Source organism: Pseudophryne corroboree, chromosome 4, assembly GCF_028390025.1.
Source record: "Pseudophryne corroboree isolate aPseCor3 chromosome 4, aPseCor3.hap2, whole genome shotgun sequence".
NCBI classification, from domain to species: domain Eukaryota; kingdom Metazoa; phylum Chordata; class Amphibia; order Anura; family Myobatrachidae; genus Pseudophryne; species Pseudophryne corroboree.
Window position 1 is genome coordinate 685,341,564 of NC_086447.1, and position 27,093 is coordinate 685,368,656.

General features: G+C 45.4%; 1 protein-coding gene across 2 annotated transcripts in view; it reads right to left on the reverse strand.

Moving 5' to 3' along the window:
• ADGB (androglobin) overlaps nucleotides 1-27,093 on the reverse strand; it is a 943,967-nt gene that overhangs the window by 154,676 nt on the left and 762,198 nt on the right. For both annotated transcript variants that reach the window (XM_063917880.1, XM_063917881.1), the window contains 3 exons: nucleotides 17,555-17,648; nucleotides 8,974-9,105; nucleotides 7,078-7,231 (listed from right to left, as the gene is read on the reverse strand). In XM_063917880.1, the coding sequence (XP_063773950.1) occupies nucleotides 7,078-7,231; nucleotides 8,974-9,105; nucleotides 17,555-17,648 (380 nt within the window). The remainder of the gene's footprint in view (nucleotides 1-7,077; nucleotides 7,232-8,973; nucleotides 9,106-17,554; nucleotides 17,649-27,093) is intronic.

Sequence of the window (27,093 nt, forward strand, 5' to 3'; positions counted from 1 at the left end):
GGAGAGGACTCGTCAGAATTGCCAGTGACATGGCCTGCAGGACTATTGGCATTCCTGGGGAAGGAGGAAATTGACACTGAGGGAGTTGGTGGGGTGGTTTGCGTGAGCTTGGTTACAAGAGGAAGGGATTTACTGGTCAGTGGACTGCTTCCGCTGTCACCCAAAGTTTTTGAACTTGTCACTGACTTATTATGAATGCGCTGCAGGTGACGTATAAGGGAGGATGTTCCGAGGTGGTTAACGTCCTTACCCCTACTTATTACAGCTTGACAAAGGGAACACACGGCTTGACACCTGTTGTCCGCATTTCTGGTGAAATACCTCCACACCGAAGAGCTGATTTTTTTGGTATTTTCACCTGGCATGTCAACGGCCATATTCCTCCCACGGACAACAGGTGTCTCCCCCGGTGCCTGACTTAAACAAACCACCTCACCATCAGAATCCTCCTGGTCAATTTCCTCCCCAGCGCCAGCAACACCCATATCCTCCTCATCCTGGTGTACTTCAACACTGACATCTTCAATCTGACTATCAGGAACTGGACTGCGGGTGCTCCTTCCAGCACTTGCAGGGGGCGTGCAAATGGTGGAAGGCGCATGCTCTTCACGTCCAGTGTTGGGAAGGTCAGGCATCGCAACCGACACAATTGGACTCTCCTTGTGGATTTGGGATTTCAAAGAACGCACAGTTCTTTGCGGTGCTTTTGCCAGCTTGAGTCTTTTCAGTTTTCTAGCGAGAGGCTGAGTGCTTCCATCCTCATGTGAAGCTGAACCACTAGCCATGAACATAGGCCAGGGCCTCAGCCGTTCCTTGCCACTCCGTGTGGTAAATGGCATATTGGCAAGTTTACGCTTCTCCTCCGACAATTTTATTTTAGGTTTTGGAGTCCTTTTTTTACTGATATTTGGTGTTTTGGTTTTGACATGCTCTGTACTTTGCCATTGGGCATCGGCCTTGGCAGACGACGTTGCTGGCATTTCATCGTCTCGGCCATGACTAGTGGCAGCAGCTTCAGCACGAGGTGGAAGTGGATCTTGATCTTTCCCTAATTTTGGAACCTCAACATTTTTGTTCTCCATATTTTAATAGGCACAACTAAAAGGCACCTCAGGTAAACAATGGAGATGGATGGATTGGATAGTAGTATACAATTATGGACGGGCTGCCGAGTGCCGACACAGAGGTAGCCACAGCCGTGAACTACCGCACTGTACTGTGTCTGCTGCTAATATATAGACTGGTTGATAAAGAGATAGTATACTCGTAACTAGTATGTATGTATAAAGAAAGAAAAAAAAACCACGGTTAGGTGGTATATACAATTATGGACGGGCTGCCGAGTGCCGACACAGAGGTAGCCACAGCCGTGAACTACCGCACTGTACTGTGTCTGCTGCTAATATATAGACTGGTTGATAAAGAGATAGTATACTCGTAACTAGTATGTATGTATAAAGAAAGAAAAAAAAACCACGGTTAGGTGGTATATACAATTATGGACGGGCTGCCGAGTGCCGACACAGAGGTAGCCACAGCCGTGAACTACCGCACTGTACTGTGTCTGCTGCTAATATATAGACTGGTTGATAAAGAGATAGTATACTCGTAACTAGTATGTATGTATAAAGAAAGAAAAAAAAAACACGGTTAGGTGGTATATACAATTATGGACGGGCTGCCGAGTGCCGACACAGAGGTAGCCACAGCCGTGAACTACCGCACTGTACTGTGTCTGCTGCTAATATATAGACTGGTTGATAAAGAGATAGTATACTCGTAACTAGTATGTATGTATAAAGAAAGAAAAAAAAACCACGGTTAGGTGGTATATACAATTATGGACGGGCTGCCGAGTGCCGACACAGAGGTAGCCACAGCCGTGAACTACCGCACTGTACTGTGTCTGCTGCTAATATATAGACTGGTTGATAAAGAGATAGTATACTCGTAACTAGTATGTATGTATAAAGAAAGAAAAAAAAACCACGGTTAGGTGGTATATACAATTATGGACGGGCTGCCGAGTGCCGACACAGAGGTAGCCACAGCCGTGAACTACCGCACTGTACTGTGTCTGCTGCTAATATATAGACTGGTTGATAAAGAGATAGTATACTCGTAACTAGTATGTATGTATAAAGAAAGAAAAAAAAACCACGGTTAGGTGGTATATACAATTATGGACGGGCTGCCGAGTGCCGACACAGAGGTAGCCACAGCCATGAACTACCGCACTGTACTGTGTCTGCTGCTAATATATAGACTGGTTGATAAAGAGATAGTATACTCGTAACTAGTATGTATGTATAAAGAAAGAAAAAAAAACCACGGTTAGGTGGTATATACAATTATGGACGGGCTGCCGAGTGCCGACACAGAGGTAGCCACAGCCGTGAACTACCGCACTGTACTGTGTCTGCTGCTAATATATAGACTGGTTGATAAAGAGATAGTATACTCGTAACTAGTATGTATGTATAAAGAAAGAAAAAAAAACCACGGTTAGGTGGTATATACAATTATGGACGGGCTGCCGAGTGCCGACACAGAGGTAGCCACAGCCGTGAACTACCGCACTGTACTGTGTCTGCTGCTAATATATAGACTGGTTGATAAAGAGATAGTATACTCGTAACTAGTATGTATGTATAAAGAAAGAAAAAAAAACCACGGTTAGGTGGTATATACAATTATGGACGGGCTGCCGAGTGCCGACACAGAGGTAGCCACAGCCGTGAACTACCGCACTGTACTGTGTCTGCTGCTAATATATAGACTGGTTGATAAAGAGATAGTATACTCGTAACTAGTATGTATGTATAAAGAAAGAAAAAAAAACCACGGTTAGGTGGTATATACAATTATGGACGGGCTGCCGAGTGCCGACACAGAGGTAGCCACAGCCGTGAACTACCGCACTGTACTGTGTCTGCTGCTAATATAGACTGGTTGATAAAAAGATAGTATACTACTAATATTATATATACTGGTGGTCAGGTCACTGGTCACTAGTCACACTGGCAGTGGCACTCCTGCAGCAAAAGTGTGCACTGTTTTAATATAATATTATGTACTCCTGGCTCCTGCTATAACCTATAACTGGCACTGCAGTAGTGCTCCCCAGTCTCCCCCACAATTATAAGCTGTGTGAGCTGAGCAGTCAGACAGATATATAATATATATTATATAGATGATGCAGCACACTGGCCTGAGCCTGAGCAGTGCACACAGATATGGTATGTGACTGACTGAGTCACTGTGTGTATCGCTTTTTTCAGGCAGAGAACGGATATATTAAATAAACTGCACTGTGTGTCTGGTGGTCACTCACTATATAATATATTATGTACTCCTGGCTCCTGCTATAACCTATAACTGGCACTGCAGTAGTGCTCCCCAGTCTCCCCCACAATTATAAGCTGTGTGAGCTGAGCAGTCAGACAGATATATATAATATTATATATAGATAATAGATGATGCAGCACACTGGCCTGAGCCTGAGCAGTGCACACAGATATGGTATGTGACTGAGTCACTGTGTGCTGTGTATCGCTTTTTTCAGGCAGAGAACGGATTATAAATAAAACTGGTGGTCACTATCAGCAAAACTCTGCACTGTACTGAGTACTCCTAATGCTCCCCAAAATTAGTAAATCAAGTGTCTCTCTAATCTATTCTAAACGGAGAGGACGCCAGCCACGTCCTCTCCCTATCAATCTCAATGCACGTGTGAAAATGGCGGCGACGCGCGGCTCCTTATATAGAATCCGAGTCTCGCGATAGAATCCGAGCCTCGCGAGAATCCGACAGCGTCATGATGACGTTCGGGCGCGCTCGGGTTAACCGAGCAAGGCGGGAAGATCCGAGTCGCTCGGACCCGTGAAAAAAAACATGAAGTTCTGGCGGGTTCGGATTCAGAGAAACCGAACCCGCTCATCTCTTCTTAAAACAAGTCAAAATGAGGCTCAGTAGTGTGTGTGGCCTCCACGTGCCTGTATGACCTCCCTACAACCCACATAAGTGGCTCAGGTAGTGCAGCTCATCCAAGATGGCACATCAATGCGAGCTGTGGCAAGAAGGTTTGCTGTGTCTGTCAGCGTAGTGTCCAGAGCATGGAGGCGCTACCAGGAGACAGGCCAGTACATCAGGAGACGTGGAGGAGGCCGTAGGAGGGCAACAACCCAGCAGCAGGACCGCTACCTCCGCCTTTGTGCAAGGAGGAATAGGAGGAGCACTGCCAGAGCCCTGCAAAAAGACCTCCAGCAAGCCACAAATGTGCATGTGTCTACTCAAACGATCAGAAACAGACTCCATGAGGGTGGTATGAGGGCCCGATGTCCACAGGTGGGGGTTGTGCTTACAGCCCAACACCGTGCAGGACGTTTGGCATTTGCCAGAGAACACCAAGATTGGCAAATTCGCCCCTGGTGCCCTGTGCTCTTCACAGATGAAAGCAGGTTCTCACTGAGCACATGTGACAGACGTGACAGAGTCTGGAGACGCCAAGGAGTACGTTCTGCTGCCTGCAACATCCTCCAGCATGACCGGTTTGGCAGTGGGTCAGTAATGGTGTGGGGTGGCATTTCTTTGGGGGGCTGCACAGCCCTCCATGTGCTCGCCAGAGGTAGCCTGACTGCCATTAGGTACCGAGATGAGATCCTCAGACCCCTTGTGAGACCATATGCTGGTGCGCTTGGCCCTGGGTTTCTCCTAATGCAAGGCAATGCTAGACCTCATGTGGCTGGAGTGTGTCAGCAGTTCCTGCAAGACGAAGGCATTGATGCTATGGACTGTCCCGCCCGTTCCCCAGACCTGAATCCAATTGAGCACATCTGGGACATCATGTCTCGCTCCATCCACCAACGCCACGTTGCACCACAGACTGTCCAAGAGTTGGCGGATGCTTTAGTCCAGGTCTGGGAGGAGATCCCTCAGGAGAACATCCCCCACCTCATCAGGAGCATGCCCAGGCATTGTAGGGAGGTCATACAGGCACGTGGAGGCCACACACACTACTGAGCCTCATTTTGACATGTTTTAAGGACATTACATCAAAGTTGGATCAGCCTGTAGTGTGTTTTTCCACTTTAATTTTGAGGGTGACTCCAAATCCAGACCTCCATGGCTTAATAAATTTGATTTCCATTGATAATTTTTGTGTGATTTTGTTGTCAGCACATTCAACTATGTAAAGAACAAAGTATTTAATAAGAATATTTCATTCATTCAGATCTAGGATGTGTTATTTTAGTGTTCCCTTATTTTTTTGAGCAGTGTATATATATATATATATATATATTATACTCTGTATATATGAGTGACGTGCAGCAGTGAGAGGTGGACATTTGGTGACTTTTGATCAGAGATGTGTGGTCAGGCGAGGCAGGTGGGGATGTCATAGTCCAGTGATAGTGAGGATGGTGAGAGCTACATTCTGTTGTAGAACACTCAGTTGCTCTGCGATTGCAGTTTATGCCGAGACAAAGACACAGCTGTCTCCATCTCTAAATTAAAAAAATTGCCCGATCGGGGGGTTGTTCTAGGTACCCAGAACCCCCAACCCTCCCCCCCATCCCCCTGCTCCCCTGCGTGTACCACTGACTATTGCAGCTAGTAACCTCAACTTAGTCAATGAAGTTACATGAATGGACTAAATATGCACGGATTGTTCTACGGAACATGCAGCAAAACATGTGACCTAATATATATTTTCTAAGGCAGGTCTGAGGAATGTATTTTATTTTTTTAAATAAAACACATTATGGCCACATTTGTCCTGAGTTAACACTGCTGAAATGTCTCTTATTATTATTATTTAATTATTTATTTATTTATTACACTACCCCACACTCATATTGCATCTGACATACATATATACAATTTGCATGTAATTTTGTGGGTAGAATCCAAATATACCATCAAACATGTGATATCATGAAAGTTTAAGATATTTTGAGAAATTTAAACATTTAAATTCAAAATCCTGCCCAGTTTTATCACCCCAAGACAAATCACCTCACATCACAAAACAGGGAGAATTCAATTATTTGGTCCATGTCTTAACACTGTCAAAACAACAAACAGAACTTTTGTGTTCCACAGCTGAATCTGGCTCACATTACAACAATTTCAAATTTTAGAACAAGAAACTTTTCTTTGGCCTAATTTTTTTAAAAGATCGAGTTTGATGTTCAGCACAATATTAGTGAGTGGTGACTATTTATTGATTCCTCAAAAACTACTCTGAAAATAGTGTTACTCCATAATGGTAACAAACTACCTTCAGTGCCTCTGGAATATGCAGTGGGCATGAAAGAAACTTATGAAGGTATGGCTGTGTTTTTGGAAGGAATCACGTATAAGGATCATGGATGGAATCTTTGTTGTGAGTTAAAGTTAGTTGTACTGCTATTACGTTTGCAAGGTGAATTCACAAAGTACTGCTGTTTCTGGGTTTATGGGACAGCATAAATCACTATATCACAAAGAAGTGGCCAGAGAGAAAAAACCTACAGTATGTTTCTAAAGTTAAGTGAAGCAAAGCTAAAAGAAAGCGATCAGCTTCAGTGAAGCCAGATGCAGTTCATCGGGTAAATTATGCAAGCTTATTGTGGATTTGATTTTGCCTGCCTGGGCAAGGGCAAAACAAAACCCATGATAATTGTCGGCATTAGGGCTAATTGGATACCACCGGGGGAGGTAATTAGCCATGGTAGTTTATCATGGCTAATAGGAAACCACCCATATTCACATGACAGATGCAGAGATTTTTTTTTATAATTAGCTGAGTAGTGTTGTTATTATTATTATTCCATGTTTTGTATTCTCTCTTCTAACAAAACATACTGACAATATAGATTTTTAAACCACTAGAATGCTGTTTAATCTGTCACCTCCCTTAATTTACATACAGATTCCACTGGATGGGCCAGTAGGAAAAAGAGGTGAAAAGTGAAAATGTGAGCATGTATAGAGGACTAGCAGCAAGAATGATAAATAAAATTGCTATTCACTGTACTGTTAAATGATAAATTATTTATGCAAACTGATGCTGTAGGTGCAGTTGCCACTCACCTTGTTTTTTGTGTAAATATGGGGTGTTACTTTGTTGAACACCCAGGGTATTTTCTCCAGTGTATCATTATTAATGACATGTAGTGTACAGACTGGAAGGTTTGTATACATCTTGGGTACAATAAACATGTCTTCAGGTACATGGAATATTTCCCTAAAAAAGTAAACATTTATTAAAAACATACTTGATTGATATTTAACTAAACGCTATACAAAGATGTGGGCACAATGTTTGGACATTTGACACACTAAAAACAGCATGAACCCCGCACACTTTTACAACTAAGTATACAACAGAGAGCCCAGTCCCAAGCCGCCATATGAAGAATATAGAGTCATGTTATTAGTAACCAAGTGTACAATACAGAGCCCAGTCACTAGTTGCTGAGTGTACAATACAGAGTCCTGTCACTAGTGGCCATGTGTACAATACATATTCAAGTCTTTATTATTTATTATATAACAGTTTCTTATATAGTGCAGCAAATTCCGTTGTGCTTTACAATTGGAAATAACAATGATATAACAAAACTGGGTAATAACAAACAGTCATAGAGGTAGGAAGGCCCTGCTCGCAAGCTTACAATCTATAGGGAAATAAAATATTGTCTCTAGTGGACAATACCGAGATCAGTCAGTAGTGGTAGTGGACAAGAATACAATACCAAGCCCAGTCACTAGTAGACAAGTGGACAGTACAGAGCCCAGTAACTTGTGGACAAGTGGACAATACAGAGCTAAGTCACTAGTGAACAAGAATACAGCACAGAGTCCAGTCACTAGTAGACACGTGGTCAATACAGAGCCCAGTAACTAGTGGACAAGTGGACAATACAGAGCTAAGTCACTAGTGAACAAGAATACAATACAGAGCCCAGTCACTAGTAGACACATGGACAATACAGAGCCCAGTGACAAGTGGACAATACAGAGCCCAGTAACTAGTGGACAAGTGGACAATACAGAGCCCAGTCACTAGTGGACAGTGGACAATACAGAGCCCAGTAACTAGTGGACAATACAGAGTCCAGTAACTAGTGGACAAGTGGACAATACAGAGCCCAGTCACTAGTGGACAATACAGAGCCCAGTCACTAGTGGACAATACAGATCCCAGTAACTAGTGGACAATACAGAGCCCAGTCACTAGTGGACAACTGGAAAATACAGAGCCCAGTCACTAGTGGACAACTAGACAATACAGAGCCCAGACACTAGTGGACAATACAGAGCCCAGTCACTAGTGGACAAGTGGACAATACAGAGCCCAGTCACTAGTGGACAAGTGTACAATACAGAGCCCAGTCACTAGTGGACAAGTGGACAATACAGAGCCCAGTCACTAGTGGACAAGTGGACAATACAGAGCCCAGTCACTAGTGGACAAGTGGAAAATACAGAGCCCAGTCACTAGTGGACAAGTGGACAATACAGAGCCCAGTCACTAGTGGACAAGTGGACAATACAGAGCCCAGTCACTAGTGGACAAGTGTACAATACAGAGCCCAGTCACTAGTGGTCAATTTAGAGCCCAAGTAAACAATACAGAGCTAATGTCTTTAGTGTACAGTAAAGATCTCAGCATTCTCATCTGCCTCATGTTAGTCTGAACCTATTATATTCTGCACTGAATTGTGGTGTGGAAAGAGTAAATGGTACTGCTATCAACGACCTGTAAGTGGCCCTGAGCCCTTAATGGCAGTGCTCTGGAAATTTATTTCCGAGCTTCACCGCAGGATCTTTAGAAGACAGTGTAAGCAGTAAGGGGGTGGGGCTAGTCCTTGAGGAGTCTTTTGTGTGCTACTATGCAAAGGTAAAACAGCTGCACCCTAGGGTGCTGCCTCACCTAATTCTTACTCTGGCCAATCTGAGTTACACAGTATCAGCACATTTTACCTGAAAACCACAAACCAAGAATTTGCAGGTTGATCAACATAGGTAACAGTATAATCAGCAAATGTAATCCTGTGGCGTTCATCTTCATAGAAAGGATATTCGTGTGAAGCAGGACTGCGCTTAATCATGTACCTAAAAAAATGTTTGAAGAAATGATGCAATTACTGTATATTTTTGGAATTCCTGAAAAAAGTTGAATTGAAAACAAATTTTCAGAGGGCCTTATACATAACATTCCTGTGATGTTTGCTTTTACTTCCATATACAAACTATATTTAAGGTATTAAAATAAGAAAAATATATAGTCCATTCAATTGAAAGATACACAGTGCTTGGAAATCATAAACTATTACAAGATTACAACAAACCTGTATACATGATACAAATAATGCCATAAGGCTAATACAGTACATATACCATTCTACAGATACAGAAGCAGCTTGACCAATCAGGGGCATTTTAAGACATTATTGTCCTCGGCCCTGCTATGTGCCTCTGCTGCCCTCTGCAGTGTTTGTATAACTGCAGCAAACATGCCCATGAGGTAAAGAGGACAGTCCTGGAGGAGAGTTCAGTTGCATTGATGATTGGATTATAGCAGAAATGAAATAGTTCTCAGTTTCTTTCTCCTCCTCAGTCAGGCCAATGGCAGCAGAAGTGGAAAATGGCGGATGCAGGATGGGCAGCATGGGGCCCCTTGGCTCGGGGCCCCATTTTCACTGCATTCCATGCACCTATTGTTAATACTCTACCTGAGCATGTCGCACAGCAGTGACTTTTTAGTATTGCAAAATCAGATAGTTATAGTAGAATATGATGTTAGTAGGATCTTTTATGAGTTTAGTACATTCTAACTTGTATGATAACTACACTTCTGATTTACAGTAATTGCAATCTTCATGAAATCTCTCATTTAAGTTCAACTTTCAGCACACGTGAAATCTCCAATAGGACACAGAAAGAAACAATTCTACAGGGTCTAGCTTAAAGATAGAGCAATGCAGGGACGCATCAGCCATAGGGAGCGGTGGTGCTAATATGTGAGGGGTGGTGCTGCCCCCATGGTTACACAGTATACCTCTGGTGCTGCCCATGTGAGACCACATCTACAATTTTTCCAGGGCCACTTTCAGTTTGCAATTTGCCCATGGAGTAATGTGTAAAATACACACAACTCATAATACGTTTGCAGGTTACACTCATGCACAGTGCAACAAAAGCTTGGCAAGTCACATTATTATGTCATGTAAATGGACTAACACAGAACTCTAATTCAGGCCTAGTAAAAGGAACGGCATCATCAACAGAATCAGGAGGGATTATCATGCTAAACCTATTCAGTTTTGTTAATAGTACATTTCTTTAAATTGTATTATTGTAAATGTTACAAATTCAAAGGTAATTGAATACAAATAAAAGTTATAACTGAAATATTCTTACTTCTAAAGAGAAAAAACATCTCTTGATGGAAAAAAAATAAGAATTTACTTACCGATAATTCTATTTCTCGTAGTCCGTAGTGGATGCTGGGGACTCCGTCAGGACCATGGGGATTAGCGGCTCCGCAGGAGACAGGGCACAAAAGTAAAAGCTTTAGGACTAGGTGGTGTGCACTGGCTCCTCCCCCTATGACCCTCCTCCAAGCCTCAGTTAGGATACTGTGCCCGGACGAGCGTACACAATAAGGAAAGATTTTGAATCCCGGGTAAGACTCATACCAGCCACACCAATCACACTGTACAACTTGTGATCTGAACCTAGTTAACAGCATGATAACAGAGGAGCCTCTGAAAAGATGGCTCACAACAATAATAACCCGATTTTTGTAACAATAACTATGTACAAGTATTGCAGACAATCCGCACTTGGGATGGGCGCCCAGCATCCACTACGGACTACGAGAAATAGAATTATCGGTAAGTAAATTCTTATTTTCTCTGACGTCCTAAGTGGATGCTGGGGACTCCGTCAGGACCATGGGGATTATACCAAAGCTCCCAAACGGGCGGGAGAGTGCGGATGACTCTGCAGCACCGAATGAGAGAACTCCAGGTCCTCCTCAGCCAGGGTATCAAATTTGTAGAATTTTGCAAACGTGTTTGCCCCTGACCAAGTAGCAGCTCGGCAAAGTTGTAAAGCCGAGACCCCTCGGGCAGCCGCCCAAGATGAGCCCACCTTCCTTGTGGAATGGGCATTTACAGATTTTGGCTGTGGCAGGCCTGCCACAGAATGTGCAAGCTGAATTGTACTACAAATCCAACGAGCAATCGTCTGCTTAGAAGCAGGAGCACCCAGCTTGTTGGGTGCATACAGGATAAACAGCGAGTCAGTTTTCCTGACTCCAGCCGTCCTGGAAACATATATTTTCAGGGCCCTGACAACGTCTAGCAACTTGGAGACCTCCAAGTTCCAAGTAGCCGCAGGCACCACAATAGGTTGGTTCAGGTGAAACGCTGACACCACCTTAGGGAGAAACTGGGGACGAGTCCGCAGTTCTGCCCTGTCCGAATGGAAAATCAGATATGGGCTTTTGTGAGACAAAGCCGCCAATTCTGACACTCGCCTGGCCGAGGCCAGGGCCAACAGCATGGTCACTTTCCATGTGAGATATTTCAAATCCACAGATTTGAGCGGTTCAAACCAATGTGATTTGAGGAATCCCAGAACTACGTTGAGATCCCACGGTGCCACTGGAGGCACAAAAGGGGGTTGTATATGCAGTACTCCCTTGACGAATGTCTGGACTTCAGGAACTGAAGCCAATTCTTTCTGGAAAAAAATCGACAGGGCCGAAATTTGAGCCTTAATGGACCCCAATTTGAGGCCCATAGACACTCCTGTTTGCAGGAAATGCAGGAATCGACCGAGTTGAAATTCCTCCGTGGGGGCCTTCCTGGCCTCACACCACGCAACATATTTTCGCCAAATGCGGTGATAATGTTGTGCGGTCACCTCCTTCCTGGCTTTGACCAGGGTAGGTATGACCTCTTCCGGAATGCCTTTTTCCCTTAGGATCCGGCGTTCAACCGCCATGCCGTCAAACGCAGCCGCGGTAAGTCTTGGAACAGACAGGGTCCTTGCTGAAGCAAGTCCCTTTTTAGCGGCAGAGGCCATGGGTCCTCTGAGAGCATCTCTTGAAGTTCCGGGTACCAAGTCCTCCTTGGCCAATCCGGAGCCACGAGTATAGTTCTTACTCCTCTCCATCTTATAATTCTCAGTACCTTGGGTATGACAGGAAGAGGAGGGAACACATACACTGACTGGTACACCCACGGTGTTACCAGAGCGTCCACAGCTATTGCCTGAGGGTCCTTTGACCTGGCGCAATACCTGTCCAGTTTTTTGTTGAGGCGGGACGCCATCATGTCCACCTTTGGTTTTTCCCAATGGTTCACAATCATGTGGAAGACTTCCGTGTGAAGTCCCCACTCTCCCGGGTGGAGGTCGTGCCTGCTGAGGAAGTCTGCTTCCCAGTTGTCCACTCCCGGAATGAACACTGCTGACAGTGCTATCACATGATTTTCCGCCCACCGAAGAATCCTTGCAGCTTCTGCCATTGCCCTCCTGCTTCTTGTGCCGCCCTGTCTGTTGACATGGGCGACTGCCGTGATGTTGTCCGATTGGATCAATACCGACTGACCCTGAAGCAGAGGCCTTGCTTGACTTAGGGCATTGTAAATGGCCCTTAGTTCCAGGATATTTATGTGAAGAGACGTTTCCATGCTTGACCACAAGCCCTGGAAATTTCTTCCCTGTGTGACTGCTCCCCAGCCTCTCAGGCTGGCATCCGTGGTCACCAGGATCCAATCCTGAATGCCGAATCTGCGGCCCTCTAGTAGATGAGCACTCTGCAGCCACCACAGAAGAGACACCCTTGTCCTCGGAGACAGGGTTATCCGCTGATGCATCTGAAGATGCGATCCGGACCATTTGTCCAGCAGATCCCACTGAAAAGTTCTTGCGTGAAATCTGCCGAATGGAATCGCTTCGTAAGAAGCCACCATTTTTCCCAGGACCCTTGTGCAATGATGCACTGACACTTTTCCTGGTTTTAGGAGGTTCCTGACTAGCTCGGATAACTCCCTGGCTTTCTCCTCCGGGAGAAACACCTTTTTCTGGACTGTGTCCAGAATCATCCCTAGGAACAGCAGACGTGTCGTCGGGATCAGCTGCGATTTTGGAATATTTAGAATCCACCCGTGCTGTTGTAGCAGTACCCGAGATAGTGCTACTCCGACCTCCAACTGTTCCCTGGACTTTGCCCTTATCAGGAGATCGTCCAAGTAAGACGCCTTTTCTTCGAAGAAGAATCATCATTTCGGCCATTACCTTGGTAAAGACCCGGGGTGCCGTGGACAATCCAAACGGCAGCGTCTGAAACTGATAATGACAGTTCTGTACTACGAACCTGAGGTACCCTTGGTGAGAAGGGCAAATTGGGACATGAAGGTAAGCATCCTTGATGTCCAGGGACACCATATAGTCCCCTTCTTCCAGGTTCGCTATCACTGCTCTGAGTGACTCCATCTTGAATTTGAACCTTTGTATGTAAGTGTTCAAAGATTTCAGATTTAGAATAGGTCTCACCGAGCCGTCTGGCTTCGGTACCACAAATAGTGTGGAATAATACCCCTTTCCCTGTTGTAGGAGGGGTACTTTGATTATCACCTGCTGGGAATACAGCTTGTGAATTGCTTCCAATACTGCCTCCCTGTCGGAGGGAGACGTTGGTAAAGCCGACTTCAGGAACCTGCGAGGGGGAGACGTCTCGAATTCCAATCTGTACCCCTGGGATACTACCTGTAGGATCCAGGGGTCCACTTGCGGGTGAGCCCACTGCGCGCTGAAACTCTTGAGACGACCCCCCACCGCACCTGAGTCCGCTTGTAAGGCCCCAGCGTCATGCTGAGGACTTGGCAGAAGCGGTGGAGGGCTTCTGTTCCTGGGAAGAGGCTGTCTGCTGCAGTCTTTTTCCCTTTCCTCTACCCCGGGGCAGATATGACTGGCCTTTTGCCCGCTTGCCCTTATGGGGACGAAAGGACTGAGGCTGAAAAGACTGTGTCTTTTTCTGCTGAGAGGTGAGTTGGGGTAAAAAGGTGGATTTTCCAGCTGTTGCCGTGGCCACCAGGTCCGAAAGACCGACCCCAAATAACTCCTCCCCTTTATACGGCAATACTTCCATGTGCCGTTTGGAATCCGCATCACCTGACCACTGTTGTGTCCATAAACATCTTCTGGCAGAAATGGACATCGCACTTACTCTTGATGCCAGGGTGCAAATATCCCTCTGTGCATCACGCATATATAGAAACGCATCTTTTAAACGCTCTATAGTCAATAAAATACTGTCCCTGTCAAGGGTATCAATATTTTCAGTCAGGGACTCCGACCACGCCACCCCAGCGCTGCACATCCAGGCTGAGGCAATCGCTGGTCGCAGTATAACACCAGTATGTGTGTATATACTTTTTAGGACATTTTCCAGCTTCCTATCAACTGGCTCCTTGAGGGCGGCCGTATCAGGAGACGGTAACGCCACTTGTTTTGATAAGCGTGTGAGTGCCTTATCCACCCTAGGGGGTGTTTCCCAACGCGCCCTAACTTCTGGCGGGAAAGGGTATAATGCCAATAATTTCTTAGATATCAGCAATTTTTTATCGGGGGAGACCCACGCATCATCACACACTTCATTTAATTCTTCTGATTCAGGAAAAACTACGGGTAGTTTTTTCACACCCCACATAATACCCTTTTTTGTGGTACTTGTAGTATCAGAAATATGCAAAGCCTCCTTCATTGCCGTGATCATGTAACGTGTGGCCCTACTGGAAAATACGTTTGTTTCTTCACCGTCGACACTGGAGTCAGTGTCCGTGTCTGTGTCGACCGACTGAGGTAATGGGCGCTTTAGAGCCCCTGACGGTGTTTGAGACGCCTGGACAGGCACTAACTGACTTGCCGGCTGTCTCATGTCGTCAACAGTTTTTTGTAAAGTGCTGACACTATCACGTAATTCCTTAAATAAGACCATCCAGTCAGGTGTCGACTCCCTAGGGGGTGACATCACTAATACAGGCAATTGCTCCGCCTCCACACCATTTTCCTCCTCATACATGTCGACACACGCGTACCGACACACAGCACACACACAGGGAATGCTCTGATAGAGGACAGGACCCCACTAGCCCTTTGGGGAGACAGAGGGAGAGTTTGCCAGCACACACCAGAGCGCTATATATGTATAGGGACAACCTTATAAATAAGTGTTTCTCCCTTATAGCTGCTATATATGTTTTTATATGCCAAATTAGTGCCCCCCCCCCCCTCTCTTTTTTACCCTGTTTCTGTAGTGCAGGACTGCAGGGGAGAGTCAGGGAGACGTCCTTCCGGCGGAGCTGTGAGGGAAAATGGCGCTTGTGTGCTGAGGAGATAGGCTCCGCCCCCTTCACGGCGGCCTTTCTCCCGCTTTTTATGAGGTAAAATGGCAGGGGTTAAATACATCCATATAGCCCAGGAGCTATATGTGATGTATTTTTTACCATAAATAGTGTTTTCATTGCGTCTCAGGGCGCCCCCCCCCAGCGCCCTGCACCCTCAGTGACCGGAGTGTGAAGTGTGCTGAGAGCAATGGCGCACAGCTGCAGTGCTGTGCGCTACCTTTCTTGAAGACAAGATGCCTTCTGCCGCCGATTTCTGGACCTCTTCACTCTTCTGGCTCTGTAAGGGGGCCGGCGGCGCGGCTCCGGGACCCATCCATGGCTGGGCCTGTGATCGTCCCTCTGGAGCTAATGTCCAGTAGCCAAGAAGCCCAATCCACTCTGCACGCAGGTGAGTTCGCTTCTTCTCCCCTTAGTCCCTCGATGCAGTGAGCCTGTTGCCAGCAGGACTCACTGAAAATAAAAAAACCTAAGTCTATACTTTTATTCTAAGCAGCTCAGGAGAGCTACCTAGATTGCACCCTTCTCGGCCGGGCACAAAAACCTAACTGAGGCTTGGAGGAGGGTCATAGGGGGAGGAGCCAGTGCACACCACCTAGTCCTAAAGCTTTTACTTTTGTGCCCTGTCTCCTGCGGAGCCGCTAATCCCCATGGTCCTGACGGAGTCCCCAGCATCCACTTAGGACGTCAGAGAAAAGAATTTGAATTCACATTTTGGGGTTTATTCACTAAAGGTCGATATTAAGTTCTTAGTAAATGTGTAATTTTGATCAATTTTCAAACATTTAAAAAACAATTTAAAAAATTGTCCATTAGTAAATGTGCGATTTAGCCCTGAAACACATAGATTTAGATCAATTTAAAATGGATCAAAATCATCCTTTAGAACATTTACCCCTTTGAGTTACCAAGAGCTAGTTAGGTTAACATATAGTAAAAGTATAAACTTTATTAATTTTGGTAAATAACAATACAGTAAAATCTGGAGTCAGTCATGTCAGAAAAAGATTTTTTTTTTTGTGAAGAATATATCTAAAATATAATTAGATAACAAACAAGTCATAAGATACAAATGCAGCATACAACTTAAAAGAACCAACTTCTTACTGCCTTAGCTATATATTCAATAAATAAGATCAGGGCTGGTCTGTCTCACAGGTGTACGGGGGAAATTCCCGGTAGGCCCCACTGTCTGAGGGCCCCATCTCCTCGTTTAATGTCATGTTTCAGACGGGATCCGGATTGAAAGTCGACAGTAACTAGGTCGACAATGTCTAGGTCGACCACTATTGGTCGTAGACATTTTCGACCTAGTTACTGTCGACTTTCAATACCACACCCTTTTAGACAGTGCACTCAAATGATAGATTGTTATTCTATTACAGGGTCAGTTACCTGGTAGTGCAGGAAAACGGATGAACAACCATGCACTGCAGTATCCATGTTGTCTGCAGCCTATAATGGTTGGCCAACCGTCCATGGTGGCTGGCAACACCCCTTAAGCATGGGTTCCTACCACTGCCTTCCCTCAGTAGGCCCTTCATGCCCCAGTTCATCACTGTATAAGATTACTTCTATAATAGGCAGTATTTTACAGTAACAAGGGCACCCTCCAGGCCATCACTAATCTCTAAATCCTGTAAAACCATAATTAAATCTATTGAGGACATGCCTAATTCTTTATTTAAAAGCCCATTAGTACAAACATATACATTGTACATACAGAAAAACAGTGTTAATAGCTATGCTAATCTTCTAGTTTCATTAAAAGGTCTTCAGCAACCTGTAGCTTTTATTATTATTGCTGTAAACTCAATTTAAAACATTAAGGTTTGTATTGTGTCTATTGAATGCAGAATAATTCCAACTAACTATTATGCTGGCAATACCTGCTGCGATATCACGGCCTATGTGACCCAATCCATTACAATAATCCAAACAACTGATTGGCTAATTAGTCTGCATATTCGTAACATGACTGCTCCCTTAAAACTATCCTGCTGTGTCATCAGGTTTAGTTTTATGTTCTGGCACTTTACAGAGTATTGGATAACATATTTTTATTTTATGGCAACAAAACACGACTTCTTATGGAAATGGGTGTTTGTTATGCACTGTAAAATGGACTAACTTAATGGACTTACCTTAACAAGTTAATACCATACTGTTCTGCATTTGGTTCAACATTAGCACATACTTTATCCAAGGTTCCCTTAACATTGGTGTTTTCTTTGGTCCCTAAAATATACGTAAAACAGAAATGACAGTTCAGTACAGTAAAACAAGTATTTCATTAATTTATTTTCAATAGTTCTATCTCTATAAAACAATTAAGTACAAGGAAAGTAACTAATTAAAAGCTCAGAGCAACATTAATAATTTCCATGCAGTGAGTACAGTACATTTTATTATTATTATTATTATTATAGTTATTATTATTAAAATTAAACAGTATCTAAACAAAGAAAATTTATAGATAATATGCAATGAGTTCTAAATTAAATAAAAAGAAGATTTATTCATGGAACTAAAGATGGAACCTTGTACTGTACAGTAGATCACCTTTCCAGCTAGTAGAAATCTGATGCATCCAATTGGGTGCAAGGTTTTGACTGCAATAAAAAAACCTTGCAAACCTTGCTTCCAATTTTGGATTACTGCAGGTATACCCGCAGTATCTAATAAAAAAAAATTGGATGCAGGATTTTTATGGCCAAAGTCACTGCAGGGTATGAAAAAAAAACTTCAAGGTCCCATACTCACTGGTGTGTTCCGGCTGATCCGGTGGTCTCAGCGGCTCCCGATGATCTCCCCTCCATCTTTTCACTGAGAAGGAGGATGCTAGGAGGGGAGGGGCTGCTGGTAGGCGAGGGGGCTCCTCGGGGGGTCACACATACATATTTACACACACTGTAGCTACGGAAGATCAGATTATGACTGGCTGGAGGAAGAAGACACTGATTCCGAAAGTGAGAAATTAATGACTAATTTAGCTAACTGGAAACTTCCAATTGCTTAATTAGTCATGGGTGGGCGGGGCGGTGTGCCACAGAGATTCCAGAGCAAGTCCTGATGATTTATCCGAAAAATAAAAATTTTAGGGAAAAATCAGACTTACTCTGGGTGTGCGAGAAAAAAGAAATCAGAATGGCTAATTTTCTCTCCAGCAATTGAATAGGAAAAACCCAGCGGCAGCGGGAAAAACACTGCAGAGTTTCTAAAAAACATGCGCAGAACTGAATATGCCCCTTAGTGTCTGTTCTTGCGGACACTACAACGGGAGAAATTTCAATGCAAATGAGGCAGATCAGATGTAATTTCAATGCAAATGATCTGACAGCTGAAAACAAGGGTAAGAAGGCATCTCCCTAGGGAAGCAGGCCAGATTTCTGAACCATGTTGCATCCTTTGAGGAGGGAGAGCTTGTTATAATTACCACTTTCAACAATTGTTTTTAATTTAATTTTTTCCTTAATGTTTTTATTATTAATTGTCTTCATTTTTAAGCGATATACTTAATTAAGTATTAGAGCCCCTGTATATGTCCTGTTTAAATAAAAAATCAACTTAAAATAATTTCAGTGCAATTAATTTTTCTCTAACGTCCTAGGGAATACTAGGATGGTCTTAGTACCATGGGGTATAGCTGGGGTCCATTGGAGCCTGGCACTTTAACAATTCTTTAGTGTGCTGGCTCCTCCCCTCAATGCCCCTCCTGCAGACTCAGTTTAGAAAAATGTGCCCAAGGAGCCGTGCATTCTCTGGAGCTCCAGAGAGTTTTCTTCAAAAACTTTATTTTAGTTTATTTTCAGGCAGCAGTGGTTGGCAACCATTCTGCCTGTGTCGTGGGACTTAGGATAGGTACCGGTACCAACCTCTTGAAGGGTTAATGATCTGGATCCCCGCTGAGAGGACACAAGCTACTAAGGTGTTGTTTCGCTCGCCCCCAGGGTGAGCGCACACTCCAACAGCATGCCGCCACCACTAACAGAGCTGAAGACGCTGTATGGTGAGTACAGGAATCGGGGTCCCGTTTAGTGGGCCCCCCGTTCAGATAGCGGCATAAGGTCGCGGCGGGAACTCTGCGCTGCAGTTGGCCACACTGGTGCTGACACAGAAAAGGGGTTTTAACCCCCTTTTCTGTAAATCTGTGAGACTTGCCAGTATAAAAAGAATACTGGGACCGCACACCATTAAGGGGGCGGGGCTTCCCAGAGGGTGGGACCAGCGGCTCAGAGGCGCCATTTCCTGCTGCATCATAGTCCAGGCTGCAAGCACGGAAGCGCTGCTCCTCCAAGACCCTCAAAAGCACCTTAAACTGGTACCAAGGGGGTTTGTAGTAGGGGGAGAGCAATATACTGTCTGTTACAGCTAGTTACCTTATCTAAGGTTCCAGTCACTGTCTGGACAGCTAGTTACCTTATCTAAGGTTCCAGTCACTGTCTGGCAAAGCACTGCTTTAGCTGTTGAGGCAAGAGTGTAAAAGCTAGTTTCTCCCTCTCTGTCTCACTCCATCCAGGCTCTCTGGGTTACTGTGTCATTTCACTGCTCCTGTGTGTTCTGCTGTATAAAAATGTCTGGCAAGAAAGTTGTATGTCAGTCCTGTAGCACAAAGTTTTCCCCTACTCCAGGGGGGTCTCTGTTGTATACTCAGTACTTGTGGAATCAGAATGACTGGATTCAATTAAGGGCATGATTTCTAACATCTCATCTGAACTGGCTACTGCCAAGCAGGAAAGACAAGTGTTTAAAAAAATCTATGGATGATTTTCTAGTTCACACTTCAGATCTCAGACCTGCTTTTCAACCTCCTCTTCTAGTTTCACAGAAGCGCACGCTGCCCCATGTGCTCCAGTCTGACTCTGATGATGAGATGCCAGATTTGGAGGAGGGGGAAGTTGAGGTTGATAAGGGAGACAGTACTCTGTCTTAAGGCCCATATAGATGGGCCGATGCAAGAGAGATGTGTGCTGAGCGAACCGCTCAGCACACATCTCTCCCGCCTCTCAGCACAGCGCGATCTGTGCTGAGCGTGCGGGGGAGACGGGGGGCCGATCACTTCACCCAGCGGGTGAAGTGAGCGACCCGCTAGATTGGCCTGCATGCTGGCCAATCTAGTTGCAGCGATGCGCGGGGCTGCGCATCGCTATCGCTGTAGGGGGTACACACGGAGCGATAATGCTCAAATTCTAAGCAATCTAGTCAGATTGCTTAGAATATCGCTCGGTGAGTACCCCCCTTTAGGGTGTGGTAGCCCTTATCTATTCTATCAGGAAGGTCCTAAATTTCCCTGATAAGGTGGAAGAACCTGATGCAGAGTTATTTTTTAATTTTAAACCTAAATCTACTGCCACCTTTCCAGTCTCAAAGGAATTAAACACACTTTTTTAAAGAGACGTGGGTTAATCCTGACAAAATATTTCAAACACCTAAGTGGTTTCTAACATCCTTCACGTTTCCCCCTGAGGATAGGAAGGTGTGGGAGAATCCTCCTGCTGTGGATACCTTTGTGTCCAGGCTGTTATCACGTAAGATTGTACTGCATGTACCTGGTGCCATCTCCTTGAAAGACCCTGCTGATCATAAGATTCAAACTACGCTCAAATCCATTTATACTGCAGTGGGAGTCGCACAGAGACCCACCATTGCTTGTGGTTGGATCACAAGGGCCATTGTTAAATGGACTGGTAATTTAATAGAGGGTTTTGAGACAACACCTCAGGATGAGCTTCTAACACTCCTGCAACATATTCAGGATTCGCTAACTTCATGAGTGAGGCTAACAAGGAGATTGGCCTAATCAATTCCAGTTCTACGGCTATGGCGATGTCAGCTTGCAGAGCACTATTGCTGCGACAGTGGACAGCGGACACTGATTCCAAAAGGGGCGTTGAGAACCTTCCCTTTTACGTGGGAGGCTTTGTTTGGTGAGGAACTAAACAAATGGATTTCACAAGCTACGGCTAGATGTGCTTACCCCGGCACATCTCTACAGTCCTTTCGTGTGGACAGATTTAGAGGCAAGGCCAGGGGTGCCTCAAATGCAGCTAGAGGAAATCAAGGTAAATCTTGCAGACCAGCGGACGCTGGATCTCTGGAACAGAATTCCGGCTCTTCCTCAACAAAGCCCTCCACATGACTGTTGGCCCCTGTTAGCTGCAGGGGGACTTTCAGGTGGGTGCTCAACTCCAATACTTCGATCATGTTTAGACGGAGTCCCGCCGGGACCCTTGGGTGAGAGACCTAATCTCACAAGGATACCAGTTGGCGTTTCAAGCACTCCCTACTCACAGATTCTTCAGATCAGGCTTACCAGCTTCACCTGTAGCTAGAGTTACCTTGCAAGCTCCCATCCAAAAACTGCTACAGACGCAGGTTATTGTTCTAGTTCCTCCTCTGCTCTGAAACAAGGGATTTTATTCAAGCCTGTTCGTGGTACCAAAACCGGATGGTTCGGTAAGGCCAATCTTGGATCTCAAATCTCTGAAGCCATACCTACTGGTGTTCAAGTTCAAAATAGAATCTCTGCGAGCGGTGGTTTCTGGCCTAGAAGAAGGGGAATTCCTGGTATCCCTGGATATCAAGGATGCGTACCTTCACATCCTGATCTTGCCGCCTCATCAGGCTTACCTCAGATTTGCACTGCAGGACAGCCACTTCCAGTTTCGGACCTTGCCTTTTGGTCTCTCCACGGCACCAAGGGTGTTCACGAAGATGATGGCGGAGATGATGTTACAACTCTGCATGATGGGGGTGAACATCGTCCCATACTTGGACGATCTCCTCATAAAAGCTGTGTCCAGGGCTCGGTTGATTGAAAGAATCTACCTGACTATGCGACTTCTCACAAATCACGGGTGGATTCTCAATCTACAGAAGTCATCGCAGAGGCTACAGTTCCTGGGGATGATATTGGACACGGTGTCTCAGAAAGTGTTCCTTTCTATGGACAAAGCCTTGACAATTCAGTCTATGTTTCGTTACGTTCTGAAACCACACAAGATCTCGGTGCATCTTTGCATCTGTCTACTAGGCAAGATGGTGGCCTCCTACGAGGCAATTCAATACGGAAGATTCCATGCCAGTCCATTCCAGCTGGATCTGCTGGACATATGGTCAGGGTCACATCTCCACATGCACCAAAGGATATCCCTTTCACCAAAGGCATGGATTTTCCTGCTATGGTGGTTACAAGTCTCCCACCTAGTGGAAGGTAGACGGTTCGGAATTCAAGCTTGGATTCTGTTGACAATGAATGCGAGCCTCCACGGTTGAGGTGCTGTGACCCAGGTGGCTGATTTTCAGGGAAGGTGGTCGTGTCAGGAGTCTTCTCTTCCGATAAACATTTTGGAACTCAGGGTGATTTACAATGCACTTCTACAGGCCCCTTCCCTCCTTCAACATCAGGCCATTCAGGTCCAGTCGGACAACGCCACAGTGATGGCGTACATAAACCGACAAGGAGGAACAAAAAGCAGCACCGCAATGCAAGAGGTGTCCAAGATACTCCTCTGGGTGGAACGCAATGCCAGGACCATGTCCGCCATATTCATTCTGGGAGTGGACAACTGGGAAGCAGATTTCCTCAGCAGACATGATCTGCACCTGAGAGAAAGGGGCCTTCACCCACAGGTGTTTCAGCTGTTGTTTCAACAGTGGGGCTGCCCGCTGATCGACATGATGGCTTCTTGGCTCAACAAGAACCTGCGTCGCTACTATTCCAGGACGAGGGATCCACAGGCAGCAGTGGTGATGCTCTGACTGCACCATGGATTTACCAGTTTGTCTATCTGTTCCTCTCAATCCCAGAGTTCTAAAAAGACTAAAAAGGGAAAATGTTCAGGCAATTCTGATTGCCCCAGATTGGCCTCGACGGGCCTGGCATGCGGACCTCTTGGCCATGTCCCTCGAGGAACCCTGGCCTATGCCCCTTCAAGTAGATCTTCTTCTGCAAGGACTGTTCGTCTATCCAGACTTACCACGGCTTCGTTTGACAGCATGGAAGTTGAAAGGGAGATTTTAGCCAGGAAAGGACTTCCCACCAAGGTTATCGCGACTATGGTCCAAGCCAGGAAGGTGGTCACGTCTAAGCATTACCACCACATATGGAAGAAATATGTTATTTGGTGTGAGGGTCGACAGTATTCTACTGTGGATATTCATCTTGGCTGGTTCTTACTCTTCCTGCAGGCAGGTGTAGATATGGGCCTACGTTTAGGCTACATTAAAGTTCAAATCTCAGCCTTGTCTATCTTCTTCCAGAAGCAGTTGCCTGTTATTCCAGAAGTCCAGACATTCTTGAAAGGTGTCCTTCCCCATCAACCGCCCTTTGTGCCTCTCACGGCTCCGTGGAATCTCAATTTGGTCCTGACCTTTCTACAATCGGATTGGTTTGAACCTTTACATAGGGTGGACATGAAGTATTTGACTTGGAAGACTGTCGTGTTATTGGCCTTGGCCTCTGCAAGGCGTGTATCGGAATTGGGGACCTTATCCTGTAAGAGCCCTTATCTGGTGTTCCACGAGGATAGAGCGGAGCTCAGGAGTCACCCGCAGTTTTTGCCTAAGGTGGTGTCGGCGTTTCACATCAATCAGCCAATAGTGGTTCCTGTGGTGTCTGACACATCAGTTACACCGAAGTCCCTGGACATGGTTCCGGCTTTGAAGATTTATGCCAAGAGGATGGCTCATCACCGGAAAACTGACTCGCTTTTTGTTCTCTATAATGCTACCAAAATTGGATGTCCTGCTTCAAAGCAGTCCATTACTCGCTGGATCCATCTGACCATCCAACAGGCTTACTCTTCGGCATCCTTGCCGCAGCTGAGATCTGTTCAGGTCGACTCCACGCGGTTGGTGGGTTCTTCATGGGCGGCTGCCTGTGGTGTGTCAGCTTTACAGTTATGCTGAGCAGCTACTTGGTCTGGTTCGAACACGATTGTAAAGTTTGTTACCTTGGCCAAGGATGACCTTCAGTTTGGTCAATCGGTTTGGCAGGGGTCTCAGCACTCTCCCACCTGGTCTGGGACCTTTGTGACTTCCCCATGGTACTAAGACAATCCCAGTATCCCGTAGGACGTTAGAGAGTATAGGAATTTAATACCTACCAGTAATTCCTTTTCTCGTAGTCCATAGGGGATACTGGGCGCCCGCCTCTGTGTTTCATGTTTTCCTGCAAGCGTTGTCTTTGTTTGTTCTTGGTTGGGTCTGCTGTTGCTGTCCCTGTTTTCAAGTTGGGTTAGCATTGCTATTCTCTTGTTGTGTTGTGTGTTGGTTCGTTTCTCACTTTCTTGTCTATTATTTCTCCTCTCCAAGTATGCCCGTCTCCTCGGGCACAGTTTTCCTAGACTGAGTCTGCAGGAGGGGTATAGAGGGGAGGAGCCAGCACACACTGAATCCTTTTTAAAGTGTCAGGCTCCAATGGACCCCATGGTAGTAAGACCATCCCAGTATCCCCTATGGATTACGAGAAAAGGAATTACCAGTAGGTAATAAATTCCAATTATTTATGACAGTTTTTCATCAAATAGTATTTTCATAAATTCCTCCTACAGTATTCACACATCACCAAAGGAAAGCAGTATAGTGTGCACAGCTGTCATGGGGACTGGTGTAGTCTACTGTATTTACAGGCAATCCATACCAGTATTTTCTCCACCTGGTTAGATGGCTTGGCTCATGGCAATTTGCTAACATTGGGCCTAATTCAGATCTGTTCGCTTGCTAGCTATTTTTTGCAGCGCTGCAAACAGATAGACGCCGCCTATAGGGGAGTGTATTTTAGCTTTGCAAATGTGCGAACGCGTGTGCAGCAGCCCTGTACAAAAACAGTTTGTGCAGTTTCTGAGTAGCTCTGACCTTACTCAGCCGTAGCGATCACTTCAGCCTATTCGAGCCCGGAACTGACGTCAGACACCTGCCCTGCAAACGCTTTGACACGCCTGCGTTTTTACAACCACTCCCAGAAAATGGTCAGTTGCCACCCTCAAACGCCCTCTTCCTATCAATATCCTTGTGAACGGCAGTGTGAAAGATTTCTCCGCTAGAACCAGTGCACAACAACGATCCCCTTTGTAACCGTACAGCGCGCCTGCGCATTGCGGTGCATATGCATGCGCAGTAGTTACCTGATTTCTGCGCAGCGAAAAACGCTAGCGAGCGAACAGATCTGAATTAAATCCATTGCCCGGAAATTGCAAAGGAGAGCTACTCACCAACACCAGGTGTTGTGATCTGAGCATTTGCAGTGGTGCCGGTTGCTATTTGTACATTTAGTTATTCGAATTCCTGCAGGTTAAAAGGATGTGAAAGGCCTAGCAAGCATCTTCTCTATTACTGTGCTTCAAGCTGTGCTCTCCTGATGTGATATCCATGTACTGACTACCTTATACTGTACCTTGACTGCTGCAGCAGACCTGGGGCCTAATTCAGACCTGATCGCTGCTGTGCATTTTCGCACAGCAGACCATCAGGTGTGAACTGCACATCTGCCGGCACCGCAGTGCGCCGGTGCATGCCAGACAGCCAACGGCTTGCTCAGCCTGTCAATTAGACAGAGGCGTTCGCTGGGCGGGAGGGGGCGGGCCGGCGGCATTCAGCCACTGTTTAGGAGGCACGGTCCGGGCAACGCAGGCAACAGGCAACCTCACATCGATGAGTAGCTGAACTTTTCTGTGAGCCGGCCAGATAGGGAAATATTTGTTGCAGTGTGGGTGCCCTGGAGCACCACACCGCCCTTACTATAATCGAGCCTTGAATACCCTCAAACTAATTGACTTGCACAAAGACAAAAATACATAATCTTGCTTGATATACACACCTCCAACCAAAGCCAACAGATAATTTACTCTTAAGGTGCGTACACACAGTGTACGGATGATAATGACAGCGATGCGCACACCCACGTGTTGTTTGTCGCCTCCTCAGATCTCTTCAACATGCAGAAATATCTGAGGAGGTGGCAAACGATGCCAAGCTGCCAAATGCAGCATGGACCCGTTATACACCCCTTCCCCAATCGTCGCCAGCATCGACAAGTGTGCGTGCTCTACCCCAAGCCAGGTTCCGTTGCTGGGGACACATCTCACCAGTTGCGGCCAGGCACCCTAAGCTCGGAGCTACCTTGTTTTAAAAAAACAGCAAATCAAATATTTTCCTTTACATGAAAAACAGTAAACACCATTATTTTATGGCGAGAACACAAGGTAGTCATGAGATGACCTTGATTGGTCTACAGAAAGGAAAAAAGATAAGCTTGTTAAAATAGTCACATCATGTAGGCAGCTACAAGGGTTAGAAATCAGACATTAAGGTGACCAGAATAGAGAACTTTTGAAGAAGTTAAATCATCTTTGAACAAACTGACAAAAAACTTAGATCTGTAAAACCATTTTTTTAAATGAGAAAGGCATTAAAGCATCTAATATCGAGATGAAGGACCAGACTCTTGCACCACAATATCAAGCCATAAAAACTGCTAACGTGTCTATGCAGGCAAAAATGGGTGTAACTGTATCTGCTGTACAATATGCCTGATGTCAACTTGGCAGGTACTACATACTACTGTGATCTGGCCAATTTCATATTTATGCACAACTGCATTTTTTATTTTGCAATTGTATCTTATGGGGGTATCTTATTAGCCCCGATCCGTTTTGAGACGCTAAAAACGCCCTGAAATCAC